At 33.2% G+C, this 17,479-nt stretch overlaps 2 protein-coding genes across 3 annotated transcripts in view; one reads left to right on the top strand and one right to left on the bottom strand.

Moving 5' to 3' along the window:
* The first annotated feature begins 1,249 nt into the window (after window positions 1-1,249).
* Window positions 1,250-7,283, top strand: LOC100740995 (protein phosphatase 1D). 2 transcript variants are annotated; one of them, XM_012389145.3, is made up of 7 exons: window positions 1,250-1,724; window positions 2,094-2,444; window positions 2,526-2,746; window positions 2,818-2,964; window positions 3,092-4,476; window positions 4,605-4,978; window positions 6,654-7,283. In XM_012389145.3, the coding sequence occupies exons 1-6, from the start codon at window positions 1,421-1,423 to the stop codon at window positions 4,975-4,977; spliced, it is 2,781 nt and encodes a 926-aa protein (XP_012244568.1). In that variant the 5' UTR covers window positions 1,250-1,420; the 3' UTR covers window position 4,978; window positions 6,654-7,283. The 2 variants fall into 2 exon arrangements, with proteins under 2 accessions (XP_012244568.1, XP_012244569.1); XM_012389146.3 differs by having other exon boundaries at window positions 7,197-7,278.
* Window positions 7,284-14,635: 7,352 nt separating this feature from the next.
* LOC100740783 (beta-1,4-glucuronyltransferase 1) overlaps window positions 14,636-17,479 on the bottom strand; it is a 57,432-nt gene continuing 54,588 nt past the window's right edge. Inside the window, exons 5-6 of the mRNA XM_003491762.4 lie at window positions 16,026-16,268; window positions 14,636-15,386 (exon numbers count right to left, since the gene is read on the bottom strand). Coding sequence (XP_003491810.1) covers window positions 15,189-15,386; window positions 16,026-16,268 — 441 coding nt within the window. The 3' untranslated portion in view covers window positions 14,636-15,188. The remainder of the gene's footprint in view (window positions 15,387-16,025; window positions 16,269-17,479) is intronic.

The following is a 17,479-nucleotide window of genomic DNA, read 5'->3' as shown; positions in this document are numbered from 1 at the left end:
TGCTGTTTACGGAGAGTTTTTGGAAATTTCAAAGGGGCACATCTAGTTTCCCGGTTAAATTCGAAGCGCGGCAAATCGAATCGTCCAATCGTGATTATGGAACCGCTATACGTTAACTTATACGTCGGGGAACATATGCTACATGAGAATCGAACTAACGGGAATAGTTATCTTGGAAATACGTATACATGATGCGTTTTGCAAATTATCGAACGCATTGATAATGTATACATATATCGTATACGCTTCCGCGTGGAACTTTCTGCGCGCCAATCGATTTGAAACCCTGCCACTGCAATTTTTCTGCCTCAGAACGGAAATTCAATATTTTACAAAAATGTTTAACGTAACGAGTGATTTCAGTATTTTCATCAAACTTAAGAAATTTGTTAACAACTGAATCGAAGGACGTAGGACTAAATTAGAAATATAAAATGTTCAGATGCAACCAATATTACGTTGTAATTACAATGTATACTAATAGCTCGAAAATGCTTCTATGTAAGTGGCTGATACTTATCTGGTTCAAACTCGAACAATTTACTGAGTCGAAAGCAACTTATAATGAAAGATGTAGTAGGGTTAAGTTCAAAACCTAAAATGTTCAAAAACTATCAATACTATGTATTTACATTATAATTATAGACTACACTAATAATTTAAAGAACTAATTTTGTATAGGTAGTTGATAGTTATAACTCAGACTTAAGAAATTTGTCGTCACGAAAGTAACATGTAATAAAAGACATAGCAGAGTTAAGTTGGAAATCTAAAATGTTCAGAAATTACTAGTACTATATACATTGTAATTATGAAATAATAATGGTAATAACTTTAAGAATTAGGCTTATATAGGTAGTTAATATTTATAGTTGAAACTTAAGAAATTTATCAAGTCGAAAGTAACTCTTAAGGAAGGGCGTAGTAGGGCTCGGTAGAAAACCTAAAATGTTCGGAAGTTACTACTACATTATAACTACAAACTATACTGTACCAATTTGAAGGATTACTTCTACCTCTTAAGGTATAATAAATAATTTTTCTATAGTTCTAAGATAGACTAATCAAGGTGTGTTTATAGGTTAAGGAAGGTTCCCAGTTAAATAAATTGCGTTGCTCAAAAGCACTCGGTTTGAAGATTCTCGAGAAACGTCGGAGTATAGTGGTAGGCGCATTGGTGACGGTGAAATCGTGGAGGGGACGACCCCTCCTGCCCTACTCCGGTGCGCGCAACGTCATTGTGCCGTGTGGGGCCATGATCGTTGGAGTGTGTGTGCGTCCCTCGAGCTACGCGCAGACCTACCCAGTAAATACGAGGCTTCCGTTCCCTGTGCGTGTCGAGTGTTGAAACAGTGCGTAGTTAAAGGAAGTGATAGACTTTCGTCTTCTTGACATCCCGTGGTCACCGGCGTGTTCCATCATGCCGTTGAGTATTGGGGTTAACCTAAGAGTGACCGGACATTGTAATCAGGGCGGTCGTAAGTACATGGAGGACATGTTCAGCGTGGCCTTTCAATCGACACCGGATGACAAAGATCTGGAGTATGCCTTCTTCGGAATATTCGACGGCCACGGAGGCGGCGAAGCTGCCACATTTGCAAAAGAACACCTGATGAACGTTATCGTCAAGCAGAAGAACTTTTGGAGCGATCGGGACGAGGATGTGCTGCGAGCCATCAAAGACGGATACGTGAACACGCACTATGCGATGTGGCGGGAGCTTGGTAGGAATCTTATTTCCGTCATTTGTTCCGTTATTTCTACCACTTCACTCGTTTCCCGCCAAATCTCATCACTTTTCACGCGTATTTACAAAGAAACTTAATGTATCTACTATTTTTTGAAGAATTTCTCTCATTGTCCCGCGTATTTCCCCCACCACCTATGCTCGATTAGGTTAGAATTTAGGTTATGTAATCCGAGCTAACCTGAAAGTTCAAACTCTGAGAAAAAGTAGTTGAAAGAAAATATTCGATATCTTTTGTTTTTCTATGGGCAATTTGTTCGTTATAAAGCAAAGAATCATAGAATGTGGTTTTCGACAGGAATTCTCAATGAAAATATATGTTGACGAGGATGTATTTTTGTGATAGACAAGTGGCCGAGAACCGCATCCGGATTACCATCTACGGCCGGGACCACGGCTAGTATAGCCTTTATTCGTAAAGGTAAAATTTACCTGGGTCATGTAGGAGATTCTGGCATAATATTGGGATACCAAGCAGATGGTGATCCTCAATGGCGTGCAGAAGCTTTGACCAAAGACCATAAGCCGGAAAGTGGGCCAGAAATGATGAGGATACGTCAGTCTGGTGGTAAAGTTGTTAGCAAGTCTGGGGTTCCAAGAGTTGTTTGGAACAGACCTCGTATTGGGCACAAAGGACCTGTTCGAAGGTCAACTCATATAGATGAAATTCCATTTCTTGCTGTTGCTAGATCCTTAGGTATATTGCTATTACAATATTAGGGAAAAACCTATAAGAATGTATGGATCATTAGATGATTAACAACTTTGTATTTTATAGGTGATCTTTGGAGTTATAACTCAGAGTTGAACACATTTGTTGTGTCTCCAGAACCAGATGTTAAAGTAGTTGCGATTGATGTGGAATCACATCGTTGCCTTATTTTTGGAACAGATGGTTTGTGGAATATGTTGACACCCCAAGCTGCAGTGGCTATTGTCCAAGCTGCAGATAGACATAATGAGAAACATCTGATTGCTTCTCAACAAACATGTAATGGGGTATGTTTAAAAGGAACTTGAATAAGATATTAAACGTACAGAGACATATTTGTAATTCCTATTTTAAACAGCAAGCTGATAATGTTCAACTGTGGATAAATCCTTCAAAAAGTCTAGTAGATAGAGCTTTGGAAAAGTGGTCATTAAAGAGGCTACGTGCAGATAATACAAGCGTGGTTACATTAATGTTAGATCCACCAGGTCCATCTCGTAGTGAGGTATGTATGGTTAAACATTATCCATCTACTCTTTAATATCATTAAAAAGAGGAAAAAATGATTTGGAAGATACAAAGCAAGATGTTGGTTATGTTGTTAAACAAATTTGTTTTTTTGGTTCTTCAAGATCATATTGAGCCAGAAAGAGTGTGTTGTAACACATCGTACTATGCACACACCTACAGCTACGCTTGCAGAAGCCCCAACAAGACATAACTGTAATGAAGTCTCTCCAAGTATACCAAGGCCTTCGCCTATAATAAATCATTATGTTGATCTTAACCGGTCTGTACCAGCTTTTTCAGATGAGATTGAGGGGAATCAAAAGGAATCATATGTGGATAATATATGTACACCTCCAGATAAAATTGAAGAAAATCAATATCAAAAAGATGAAAAACATGCAGATATCTCAGAAAATTTGGTCGATGGAAATGTTCAACCTGTAGAATTAGCATCCAATGAAATATTAAAGAACAGTATAGAAGTAAATAGTCTCGAATTTGAGGCAGAAGTAGAAAAAACCAAGACCATCGAGGGACAACCAACAAAGATAACTGAAGATAATACACTAAATGAGCAGAAAAATTCGAGATCATCTCGGCAATCACCTGAGATAGAAATGAAAAACGATCCTGATGTTTCAAATGTGATACACCAAAGTGCATTTTCCAGTGAATGTAATGGTACACATTCTTCCACAGTCGTTACTAATACCACAGAGAGCAATGAAGTAGTTCTAGCGAGTACTAGCTGTAATGAGAATGAAGTAAAAGCTAACATATTAAATGGATCTCGTCACAGACAAACAACATTATTCTCAACCTCAAGAAGAGACGTTCGAAGCACGAGAAGGCTCAGCCTAACCACACATTCGCGAAATACTTTGGGGGATGCTAGTTCGTTGGAAACGAAAACATATGTAAATTCTAGACTTAAATCGCGTAGTACGAAAGTGTCAGTATCGGGAAACACGGTGGAGGAAGGTGTGAGAAATTCGACGAGCAAAACAAGCGGTAGTGCTGCTGCTACTAAACGAAGACACAGTGCAATATCACAGAGTGTAGTTAACACGATTGAGGAGTCATGTATGTTACAAGAACCATGCGTTAAAAGGAGGACGCGATCGGAGGATCGTCCGAACCCGGTCGATGAGAACGATCCAGCGAATCAAGCCACAAAGGACGCGAGTAGTAGTATGAGCTGGGCTAGCACGGATTCCAATATTGCTCGTTCTACGGCTGTTGCTACCACTGTACCTGTACAGGAAAGGCTACCGTCGCTAAATAGCTTCCAAAGAAATTTGGAGAAAAAAGCTACGCCAGTGAAAGCTATCAGAAGGCCGTCTATCAAAGGTCTGTTGAAACAATTGTGGGCTGCTAGTCTCAGCGCAAGAGAGTGGGATCAGGGAAGAAGTAATCGATCGAATAATTGTAACGAGCGGAGGATAAAGCGAACCGTGTCTATTATAGGTCCTTCAGATAATACGACTGTTCCGCAACGTTGGCTCAGGTTAGTTTCCTTATCGTTTGATCTTCTTTTTATCGTGTCTACTAACTTGTATTGAAACTAAGCTTGCATTTGCGCGAAGTGATTTTGCAATTCCTTACCTGATATATTTGTATTTGTTTTTATTCCAGGTCAGATACTATCGCAGCGACACCTGTGAAAACACTACGTTCACGTAATGTAGACATAACTGGTCACACGATATCTCCACAATTAGTACATCAATACGGAATAGTAAAGCAAAGTCGACTCTCTTTACCGTGTAAATTGAAGCATTCTAGTAATAATGGATTTCTACAGTCAAATAGAGTAAGGTCTTCCTCCTTGTCGTCCAGTATAAAGCAAACTAGCAGTAATACTGCGAACGGAGCTTGCTCTACGATTAGTCCTACGAACACCGGATGTAACTCTAGTTCCGGAATGGCTAAGAGAGTCAAATCACCCTATAACCCAAGTGCTAGGTCATTAAGCACGCGATCTCGCATTAAACGCCTTGGAAAATGAGGTAGGGTAACGTACATTAATTACACTGCTTGTTACATTAAACAGGGTATCATTTCTTACCCTCACCAAATTTTTCTTCACTTTGCATCTTGCTTTTCATCTTCATGGAAAGGTATATCTAACTGAGAGAGATTAACTATTCTCGTTTATACTGTTGCATTTTATCTTGAAACTTGAAGATGCTATAGGCAAGCTCTTGTCTCAATTTTCCAAATGTCTCGATGGAATTGGGTTTGGGAATTTTACGGACCAATTGTTAAAAAAAGCAAAGAAAAATAAGAATCATTAACGATTTCCATCGTTTCCTATTTTAGAATAGTTCTAACTTCTTCTTAAAACAATTTGCTAGTAATAAGTATATGAGGATACTAAGTAGGATAACAATTTTCTTATCGATACATAGTAAAGTTTTACTACTTCCACGGCACACTACGGGTCAAGAATTGATCGTATTTTTCATATTTGCATAGTTTCACACGTTGAAAGATATTTAGCAATAATGTAGAATCGATCGAATAGTATAACGTATTTCTTCATGTTCCGTTTAGAAAAATGCATACATTAATATGATTATTCAAAACAAGACATGGCACGTCCATACGGATAATTGAGTAACTCTGTTTTTATATGAACGAAGATCATTTAATGTGAAATATTTTGTAGATACATACAGATATATTAGTATTACACAAATACAAAAGCTTTTGAATCAAGATTTAACAATTTTCTTTAGTGTTCATTTTTGTCTCCCAATCTTACTTAGCTGCCAACTGGGCGACTTTTTTCAATGTTATTATTTCAGTAGCCGTACCCTATCTGTCTCTCTTTCTCTATCTCTATCTATATCTATATCTATCTATCTCCCTCTCCCCCCCTCTCTCTCTCTTTCTCTCTCTCTTTGTGCTTCGAACCATCTTAAATTAGTTTTTAAAGCAACGAATGCTTCTGAGTGTGTAGTAAGCAATAAGAACGTTACTAATAGGATCTAATCTATAAATGCTAATAATAACCCAAAGACATCGTATATACCTACATACAATGAATAATGATTAGAGAGAAAGAGGAAGCATAACCGAAATGAAAACACAACATACATACACGCATTGAACATAAACACATATTTCTCTTGTTTACATCTTAGACAACCCGTTCGAATAATCGAACGTTCCGTTAAATAATCGATGTTCCAATAATCGAATTTTTCGTTAATCGATCGTTCCATTAATCGGGGTTTCGACAACTGAGATTTTAACGTCGTGTCAATCATAAATTGCATGTGTATTTCTTTCCAATTGTATATACTATTCCTGCAAATTGTAATTTATACATTGGAATATCTCCACTGTTATCCACGTATGTAATTTCCCGAATGTAGCAATACTTCCTTTTTTTCATGCCGTGGTAATAGTTTCTGAATAGTTTTTGATTTTCAGAAATCAGTGTTATCGGTTTTCAAGTTTGAGTAAAATATTCCTCTTTCTCAAGTAATAGATCACCATGCTACTTCATTTGAACAGATTTTGCCATCAGAAAGCTAACTAGGTACATTTTTATCATTTTTCAGTTTCTTAAGAAAGCATAGCAGCTTGTAGGATTAAAATGAATACTATAATCTAAACATTTGCTTTATCTAGTAATTATTTCATAATATATTAAGACTTTTATTATTGTTTAAGATTACCAGTTGGAACCCAGTATTACCAACAATTGGAACAAGAAATTACTATTTTAACATAAGTAAAGTTAGACCTTTTACAATGTAATGTATAACGAATATTAAAATATTAGAGAGATTGTACAATACATTATAGATGATTTTGTAAAGTACAATTTGTAAAAAGTTGAATTTGTTGTACGAATAACTCTTAAGACCTGCTGGGTACTAGGTCGAAAAGCATAGTTTTAAAACAGGTTCTGTTAAAAAAATTTTTTTTAAACAATTTCCAACTTTTTGAAACCAATAAGGCGGCGTATCTCATTAATTGTCAGCTTAATATTAAATGATTCCTTTCTTAATTCTATGCTTTCTAATGTTTGACTAGCTTGTTAAATTGTTAATTATAGAGTTTGAGGAAGCTTGAAACAGAAAAAGATAAAGAACACGTACATGTGTATAAAATATGTGAGTATGAGAGTAAAAGAAGTAGAGGATAACTGTAACTACAAGTGCGTATATGATTTGTAGAAATTATTTTGAATGATTCCTTTAAATGTTCCAGTGTTTTACGTGGGAGCGACTTTCAAAGAGGACTAACAAGTCATTAAAGAGAAAATGTGATTTGCTTACAGTAAGATTAAAAAGAAAATGAAAATATCTAGTACGTAGGTACGTAAAACAGCGATCCGCTTTGGCCAAGCATGGAGGTGACTGTTCAAGATTCGTTCGGTCGACATTAAGGGAAAACCGGCGTGTATAATCATGAAATTTTTATATTTAACTTTATACAATGGCAACACAAAATCTAAGAAAGTCTTTCGATATAATAAGGAAAAAAGAAAAAAGGGACTCGTAGGTAGTTCGATTCTATTGTATTCACTATTGTAAGTATTTAGTCGTTCGCTTAATTACGACGATAATTTTGAATAGCGTCTACCTTGGTACGAAGCGGTACGAAAAATGACTGTCTGTTATGCGATACAAAATTTAGATTATATTTATAGCAGCTACAAAAAAGAGAAAACGAACGAGTGAGTGAAAGAATTGAAAAATTTATTTGTTGTATGGATATATAATAATTCTTCAACAAATTTTAGCTTTTTCTCAATTTTGCAACAATCAGAAGGTGGTTCATATATATTTTTATGGGCGAAACACGGCAAACTGTGGGTACTGAGAAAGAACGGTTCGCAGAGTCGCGTTTTGCTCGCAAAAATTTACAAGAGTCGCCTTTCGAAGTTCGCAAAATTAGAGACGTGTTGAACAGTGAATCGTTAAAACGATGATTGAGATGCAGATGTTTCGTATAATTACGTGCTTAAATCGTTAAATAGAAATGTATTCTATTGGAGGCTTTTTTTTCATTTCTTATGAATGCGGTGATTATTTTTAAGTTTATTTAAAATTTGCGAATAGCGTGAAACTTACTTCAGGATAATTTTGAAAGTTTAGTTGCATGTGTGCTGAAGTAATAATATGGTCAGAGAGATTGAGATGGTAAATTCTCATCCACATGTTACAATTTTGTTCCATATACATATGTATATCCTCTAGAGTAATGTTTGTGGAAGATTAGAGGGTGTTTTATGTTAAAATAAGATTATTCATAACATGATTTTTAGTTGACTTCTATCTTTTGGAATATTTTTTATAGAAATAGTACAGTGATCATACTTGATGAAAATTTACCATTTCTCCGGGATTATTTGACCAAGTGAAAAAAGAAAATGAAGACATTCAGAGGCGTATGCTTGTACGAATTTATCAATATTTTTATATCTTTCTGTTTCATTATAGACAGTGCAGAGAGAGACATAATTATTTCAAAAAACAGAGAGGAAAATAGTATGACAAAGGAAAGAAAATAATGACACGTGCCTACAATAGTTACCATTGAAATTTGTATATATATATGTATAAAGTGTATTCATACATATATCATGAGCCAAGAAGAAAGTAATTTTTTCATTGTTACCCAGTGAAAATATAAACACCAAATGATAAAAAGGAAATATATTACAAGGTAGATAAAATCTGAGATACATAAAATAAGAACATTTCACTATCTCTTCTTGGTGCATGCGATCAAGTAGCACTATCTATACATATAGATATACTGTATATGTATGTAAATATATATAAGTATATAGGCGCATATATATACATACATATTGTAAAATAAAAACGCATATATTTGTAAATCGTCTACGTGTAGATATAATTAAAAAAAAAAAAAGATTTAGATGATTGTGCTCATAAGAGACATAAAGAAAATCTTCGCTAGCGTTTATTTATATACATGAGAAATTATAATAGTAACGAAGGAAATGAAATGTAGGAGTGGACGAGGAAAAAAGGATCCGTCTAGTTCTGCGTTTGTAGATTTAACGTTCGTTACATAGGACGTGAATTAAAAACAAATAAATAGAAAAACTAAGTATTTTCTCTGAGAGTCAAAATAAACGGGAAAAGGAAGAAATAAGATTTAACAGAGGAACACAGAATTGTATAGAGAGTGGAAATTTAAGCGGTTTATCTCAGGTTAAGCATAGGTTGAAGGAGGCATACTCGAACAAATGTGTGATCACGTTTCAAATCTGTATATTTTAATTAAATAAACTGAAATATACAAATGTTTTTAGCAAATATTTTCTTCGCGAATACCAGCATAAGCCTTCGTTGTACTTTGCCTAGAAACTTGAATATAACTCTTGAATTATGGAAAAAATATTTATCTACTTATTTATGTTGTCATAGAAATGTTTAAAAAGTTTACAATTCATAATAAAGTATAGAATCAAATTAATTCTCTGTTCTTTCTATTGTTTTAGACTATACTTCTTAGAAGACTGAAATTATGCTTCAATAAAATCAAATAAAATAAAATTCAGCAAACTTATTTGGTACTGAGATGCAAATTGGATATTTCAAAAATAATTTAAACGATTGTTTATATTTCTATGCTGTTATTTGAAAAAATACAATTTTACATATATACAGAGACACAAATAAGTCAGATTTTTCTTTTTCTGATTTCATAATATTATTTATAGGCATTTTCACGAATATGCTTAGCTCATATACACATACATTTAAAGGTATAATGTTAATTTATATATCATACATAACAATGTACATGCTAGATATTCATTTAACTTATATATCAATAATAAATACTTTCCCTTTGTTTTGAAACCATCACTCGCATAAAGATATCCAAATACAGTATTGGTGATGGATTACAATTTAAATAGAAATATAAGAAGCGACAGAATATGATTCCTTAGAAGAATTATCATTCGTACTTGTATATAATCTAACACAAAGTGCATATTTTTTCTTTTTCTTTCTTTTTGTCTTTTTGTTATTAAACTCACAGATAGAATATCCAAAGCTTATAAAAGTTATCTGCAATTTTACAAGATAATACTGAAACCTGTAAACCTAAAATGTATGCTAGAAAGTATGCGTTACTATTTTTTTAACATTATATTTATATCTTTTTTAATTATTTTAATATATCTTTCAGAATTCTATGCAAGGAAAACATTCACTTAATAATTAGTGTAAATTTTGAGAATTATATCAAATTCTGATTATTCAAACTTTCATTTTAAGAACACTGAATTACTTAATGCATCTATGCCAAAATGTAAAAACAATTTTTTGATAATAAAATGTATTGACAATGAAAGCAGATTTTATATATTTTTGCAAATATGGTAAAAGATAGTGTGATTGCACAATTCTGCTAATTTAATTTTCATGACACGCGGAAATTGTTACAAGTTTTCATCAAATTGAAGATATTTGAATTGCCATAAAGGATCATAGTCTAAAATTATTTAAGAGCAATACATTGTTTTACGAACAACACTGTAACAACACAGAAAATTTGTATCATTAGTATTTGTAATACATATATGTAATTTTATTTATTTTTTCCATAGTTTTATAATGTTTTTGCAGCTTGGTACTCATTTATATAAAAGTGCCTAATTAAAAAAGATTAATTCAGTATACAATCAATGAAGTTTAAAAAAATTGATACAATAACAGACTGAACATCCAATAGAAGGAGAAATATTAATCCTTTTCTTGTTATTACAAAAGGTGTATTGAATTCATCATGTGTTAGTCATAATAATAAAATGTATCACAAAATGTTACAAATCATTTGAAAATATTTCATTAAAAAAAAAAAAAAAGAAAAAATGAATTACATACGAAGGAGAACATTTTGTAGAATATTTAATTATATCGTAATGAATCTCTAAAGGATTAATAATCGGAAAATGTTAAAATATTCGATATAACGATGTGGTACAGTAAAATTTACTACGCTATTAGAAGAATTAGTAACAATAATTAATTATGCATTATCGATTATCAATTATATGTTAAAAATGTAATTCATTTTTCTTTTTGTAGCCATGAATATTTCAAAGATTTATTACACCATGAAACTCATTTATTATTACAATTAACTATCTAGAGTAATTGAATCGGCATTTTAACGTGCTTCAGTTCAAACACACTCTCATGCACCATATGTATACGCATACGCATTAAATGACAAAGACGATAAGGCACAGAATACACGTTATTACTTATGAGCAATCATTATACGTGATTGCGAAGCCCCGATAAATGGAAAAAAAGGCAAGAGGATGAAAGGAACTTGTTTCATAGAATTCTGAGTTTTCAAGAAAATAAAGTAATCACCCTCTTTTCGTATGTGAAAATACCATGTCACCTACAATTTTATTTCTTCCCAAATTATTTATATGAATAGACCATTATAAGAATCGTCTACTAAATTTTCAATAATAAGAAAAAATAATTAAAAAAAAAAAATTGTTTAATATTTTCATATATGGATCATGGCAAATGATATTTTATGATTCGTTCAATTGTCATAAGTTATCCTTGCTAGATTCTGATTACGTAATTTCTTGCTAAAGAAATAAAATAATCCATGAGAAGGCTTAGAAATTTAAAAAGAGGACTCAAGTACCGCATGTAGAAATGATATTTTCTTCACTGTTATTAGAAATTAAATAATTTGCTAGGGAATTGAATTTGTTTTTCTACAACCAGTGAAACATAATTACTAAAATAGTAGTCAGTTTGTGCCCTAGGGTTATCACAAAAACACGAGTCAGACTCTCGTTTTCCCTAAAAATTCATCTCAAATATCATTTGAGAAATCTTTCACTAAACTCATTTGCTACATGAGTCTTATTATCATGAAAGATCATATGTACACGTGTATAGCCTTTTTCAGATTATACGGGGCGGTGATAAAAAAAATATTGCAAATATATGTATGTAATGTTATATGTGTGTGTGCACTGCATACGATTACACGCCATTAAGAGTACTCACATTAAAAAAGTTATTTATTCTTTAAAGAACGAGTTACTCTTATGGAAAAGATTCTAAATTTTATTTACAATTCATTACCTAAAAATACATACTTAGTTTTTTCATTAATGAAAATATCCTTAATGATATAGAATATGCACATTTTTCATCGTTATCTCACTCATTTACCGTCATTGTTTGACAATCTTTTCTTTTCTTTTTGACACGGTATCCATTACGATAGAAATTAATTGCACAATCCGATTAAAATAAAAGTTAAAAATTAAAATTCATCCCTAATCATTATTTTTCCCACCTTTCACAAGAATGTTCTTTTCATATTATACATATAACATTTAAATGGCTAAATAAAAGTATTACATTAAACAATGGCATTCTCTTTTGTTGGCTTTACATGATAAATAAAATAGAAAATGGGAATACTACTTTGTTGATATAAGTAACTAAGCCGTCTCAGATACATACAAAGTTTTGATTATCGAAAATAGCAGACATAAATATGTACCATTATGCTATCTTCTTCGATAAAATATTATGATTTATCATCTATAAGGCTTGGAAAATAATATTACTGAAAATTCACAAATATCTCGATACGTCGAACATTTCATGACAATATATCTTTTTAGAATTCCGAATTCCCATTTAGTGACTAATTAATCGTGTAAAAGTAGTACCGGTTACGTCATACTTATGTACTTATACTTAAACATATAGAGATATTTACATTGTCCTTTCATACACCATTCGATACATTTATAAAGAAAAGTTTTTCAAGTTGATCTCGTATAATGATACACCAAATAGCAATTGCATAAAAATTCTTGCCTTCCTTCTTCAACATATTCCGCATACGTAATCCTCGCCAGTAATTATCGAGTAAAAGTATTAGCACAAATAATGTACAGTTACGAAATAGATCTTGCACGATTTCGTGGGAAATGATACCAAATGATTAGTTAGCTGAGTGAAATTCATCACGAGACTTATTATTACTCTCTTCAATTTCCATTGTATACAAAGTGTCTCATAATCAATGGTAAAATCGATAACAATTCCCTATTCTATAACTAAAAATATATCGAAAATCTGGAATAACATTCTTTAATCGGGGATTTCATTTTTCATAAAAATGGGATTAAAGCTTAGTGAGCTATACGTCTAATTAAATTTTGATTGTGTTGAAAGTTGTATTTATCAAGGCCGAAAAAATAATTCCTTGCTTATTAAACAAATTTTACGTTTCTATGAATATTTTTTATTATTTCTTATATATAATGATACAAAATTTAGGTGCGCTTTTACGTGCCAAAAAAACAAAAAAAAAAAAAAAAAATATTTGAGAGCTTAATTATCGATTTTGTTATTAATTATGAGAAATCTTGTATAACGCAATGCTCGTTTTAATGGTAAAAGCGAATGCAATGTTCGTTTTAATGGCAAAAGCGAATGCAACGTTCCATTCATGATTGCTGTAATTGTTATCTAGCATTGGAAGCACCAATTCATTTTTATCAGACATAGAAGAAAGATATACAAAGAAAGGTTAATATATTAGCCTTAATTGATTATACTATAATAAAAGAATCATTAAATAACTAATGACTTGACGTTCTTTAATTAAAGATCTTTAGGATAAATGTTCTAGTAAACTGTTATCAAATGTTTCTTCAGTCTTGGGAGAGTAAAATATTCGCGAATAGTCCCTGTTTGATTTTTTTTTTTACCACGGTATTCGTTCAAGAACGAAACTATATCGTTAATTAAATATAAGGGTAGTTCATACGTGTTGTTCAAGTGCGTAATGGATCATCCTTTTTCATATCTTTTTCGTTCCACTACCTAGTAGTTATATTTGGTTTCGTATGTTTCTATTTTTTAAACAAGATACTTGACTTTAAAAACAATGAAAAACTGCTTCGAATATGTTCATGTAAATGCATAAAATTAAAACTTAAGTCGACAAAACGTCGGCTTCAGTCGGTTTTGCAGTAAATTGTATAAAACTCTGCACGCTGGTATAACAAATAATTTTCTCATAATTTCCTTTTTTTTTTTTTTTTTTTTTAAGAATAAATTTTCTAGGCAGTTATAGAAACCAAATTTTTGAGTCTAATGCAATTTTCATCCAAATTCGAGCTACAGAGTTTTTGTTTGGTTACTAACATCCACTGCTCCAAATAATAATATTAACAGCAATTAAAAAGGTAAAAATACTTTCTCTCATTATGCGAACACTGTGTTCCTTAGTCGACTTGAGCAGTGTACCTTTTTCTTTTTGGCATGTTTTTATGACCACAGTCGTTCGCGTTAGAAACGGCTTCCGTTTCCTCTTTGGGGAAATCGTGGAATGAGAAAAAAAATGCACGCGTTCACCGACAAACCACACAACACTCTTGTAAATGTACAAGTATATACGAGGCACCGTTTTAAAACGCTAAATATGTACAATTGTTCGCCCTAACGCGTTCTCAAGTGAAAATATGCGCAACAAGATCCTTTCATAACGAAGACGAACTACGTAATATGATCATCGTGAGAAAGCAAAATTTTTTATACCACTCTTCGAGTCTCTCTGAACAAATCGATTTTTCATTAATATTCCCTCTTTTCTGTAATTAATGCTGCCATCACACTTTTGTACTGCAAAGAAGATGAAGAAGTCAGCGATGAGAAACGAGGAGGAACTGCAGGAACTAACGATCATAGGAGAACTTTGAAACCATAAGTTGTGTCCTCGTCGAAGCGATAACAAGAACCTTTTTATCGATGTTCCATGCATTTTGAAGAAATCGTTTGGAACATTCAGCAACAACGGGAGAAACAAGGTTCGTGGTTGTTGCTTCAACGAGGAGAGAACATTAGCGAGGTTGCGTCCTCGGAACCTAACCTGCGTAATTATTACTTTCGGCACCGTTCAATTGGCATTATTTTCAATCGTGGACATCTGTTAGTCGCACTGAACGTTCTTTAACTTAGTTTCGACACCGGAAACGGTCAGAAATGGCTGACGAGCGTGGTCCTTATGGTCACGGGCGATTAAAACGAGTCTTTGAGCGCTGTGACCGCCGTTGATCTTCATTCTTGGTGTCAAGAATGATCTCAGGTGTTGCCGCTTAATTGGAAAACACCTGTGGAGCACTCGCTGTGCTCGTTTCTCCACGGGCTACACGGCACAGCCTTTTCTCGTTCCATATAGAATTTTTAACTCTGGAACGATGATCTTTCTTATCAAGGCGTTCGTTTTCGCTGTCAGCATCTCCCGGTGAACATCCTTCTTGAAGATCTTAATGCCTGGACGATGGACCAGAAATGCGTTGTCCAAGATGAGGAAATCGTAGTCAAGGACGCACAACGCGTAACCCTAAAACGAAAGTCAAACTGGGTTAATGATTCAGAGAAATCGCATTGGAGAGGTTGTTTTATGAATATTACATGAATCGACGGTTTTTCGGTCATCTTTTATTTTCCCATGCATTACTGTCGATATCTTATTTTAGCAAATCTTGTATGTATTTTTCTTTTCTTTCCCTCTTTTCCTTTTCTTGCCGTTTTTAAGTTTATGAACTTGGCGTATATGACGTGAAATCCCTTTAGTATTGATCAATAAATCCTTCTTACAAATGGCGCCATTTTCGTTTCATAGTCTATGAAACGCATTGGCGGTAATTTCTTTGAAAAAATTCATACTTGTTAGTGCATCAAATGTTGAAATATTTTTTTTTTTTTACAAACGGTTTACACTTTCACGAATTTAGGGACGAATAGACTCTCTACGTAGATTAACTCTGAGAGTGTCAGATCACTTTCTACATGAAATTATTTCTCACTGATATTGATATATGAACGAATCACTCGATACATGAAAATAAATACACGAATTTTTTGCGAAATATTTATCGCCTGCGATTCTACCGAATATTTTGAAAGTTTCGAGTAAAAATAAAAGTAGGTCGTGACTGTATCGACACAAGTTGTTTTATAAGCCGGAAATCATTTGTACCTGTGTCATTTTGTCGCTTTTTCCTTCCCAGCTAAGCCTCTCATCGTACAGAGGATCATTATTGCTCCCGATGAAAATCGGCTCCCAATGAACGAAACTGCCTGTCCTCTTACCGACGTGAAACACGTGAAGATCCTCCGTTTCCGCAGCTTCTTGCCATTCTTTACTTCGAGGAACGTTATGACAGCCGGAGCACAACTTTTTGTGGAAGGGAATTGCCGTGCCGGCCTTCAGCATCTGAGCCTGAAACGAGAATTATTTGTTAAATTATTTCGTTATTTTTTATACGAAAGGAGAATATTTTTTATTTTTTCAAAATTTCTGAAAACATATTTTTAAGTATATAAAGTAGATATAAATATATATCTACTACTATATATATATATACATATGCATATACATGTTCAAGAATACGTAGGAAGTCCACATATATAGAAATATACTTATACCGTTTACTTCAGAAACACGTGGCTATCGCATAATTTATAATTTATTGAAACTTTAGCAAGGAGAAAAGGACTCTTAAGTTGAAAATTGTTTATTATAATTTTCATAATTTTACTAATAAGAAATTGACAATAGATAAATATAATTTACGGTAATATTGAGTATTGAAAATTTGGAAACGAAAAAGTGATTTTTCATATTTGAAACTTTTATCGCAATTCATATAAATTTTTCTCTTTTTAACTTAATTAATCTTTATTATTAATTTAAATAATTTTTAAATATGCTAATGTTTAAGAACTTTTGATTTAACTCAGTCGTATACTATTATCTATATAACATCATTTAGTGTGTTATTTTCATTATGTTTAGTTGCACAAGGTAGTTTTCGTTACAATATAATCATAAAATTCTGTCATAAAAATAATTCGTCGAAAGGATAACGGTTTTACAACATTTTTTACAAAAGTATCCGGGTTCAACGTCTTCTTACGCGACTATAATTTCACCGTTTCTAATTACAGTTTTACCACCGTTTGAAGAGGCGCAGTTCTCTGCTTGTGCTTTGAAAAAAAAGGGGCAGGGGGCAGCGTGTATCACGGTTAATGAAATAAGGCTTGTTCGACGTTTGAAAAAATGGAATGAAATTGAATAGTGCATAGAAGTGGTGGAATTGAATTGAATGTTTCATAGAAGTGCGGCCAGCGACCAGCTGCACTTCACAGCAACGCTGCTAATTGTACGTATCAAGGTCCACGGTCAAAGGAAGCGCCACTGATTAAACGACCCTCGCGTTCATGCCATTTAACGCATTGTCGGATATTATGCAGCCGTCATTGCGCTCTTCCCTATCCGTTTAATTAGCTCCAAGTTCAGTTTTCAACTAAAATGTCAAATGCGAATGAACCAAGTTCAGCAAAATGTATTTCTCTGATTGAAAAACGTGAAGATCGCTTCTTACCGGTAATTAAATACGTTTCATCGTGCAATTTCACTGCATCCAGCTT

Source organism: Bombus impatiens, unplaced genomic scaffold (genome assembly GCF_000188095.3).
Source record: "Bombus impatiens unplaced genomic scaffold, BIMP_2.2 scf_0637, whole genome shotgun sequence".
Classification (NCBI taxonomy): Eukaryota; Metazoa; Arthropoda; class Insecta; order Hymenoptera; family Apidae; genus Bombus; species Bombus impatiens.
The sequence above is the reverse complement of the archived record's forward strand: the minus strand, read 5'-3'. Positions and strand labels throughout refer to the sequence as shown.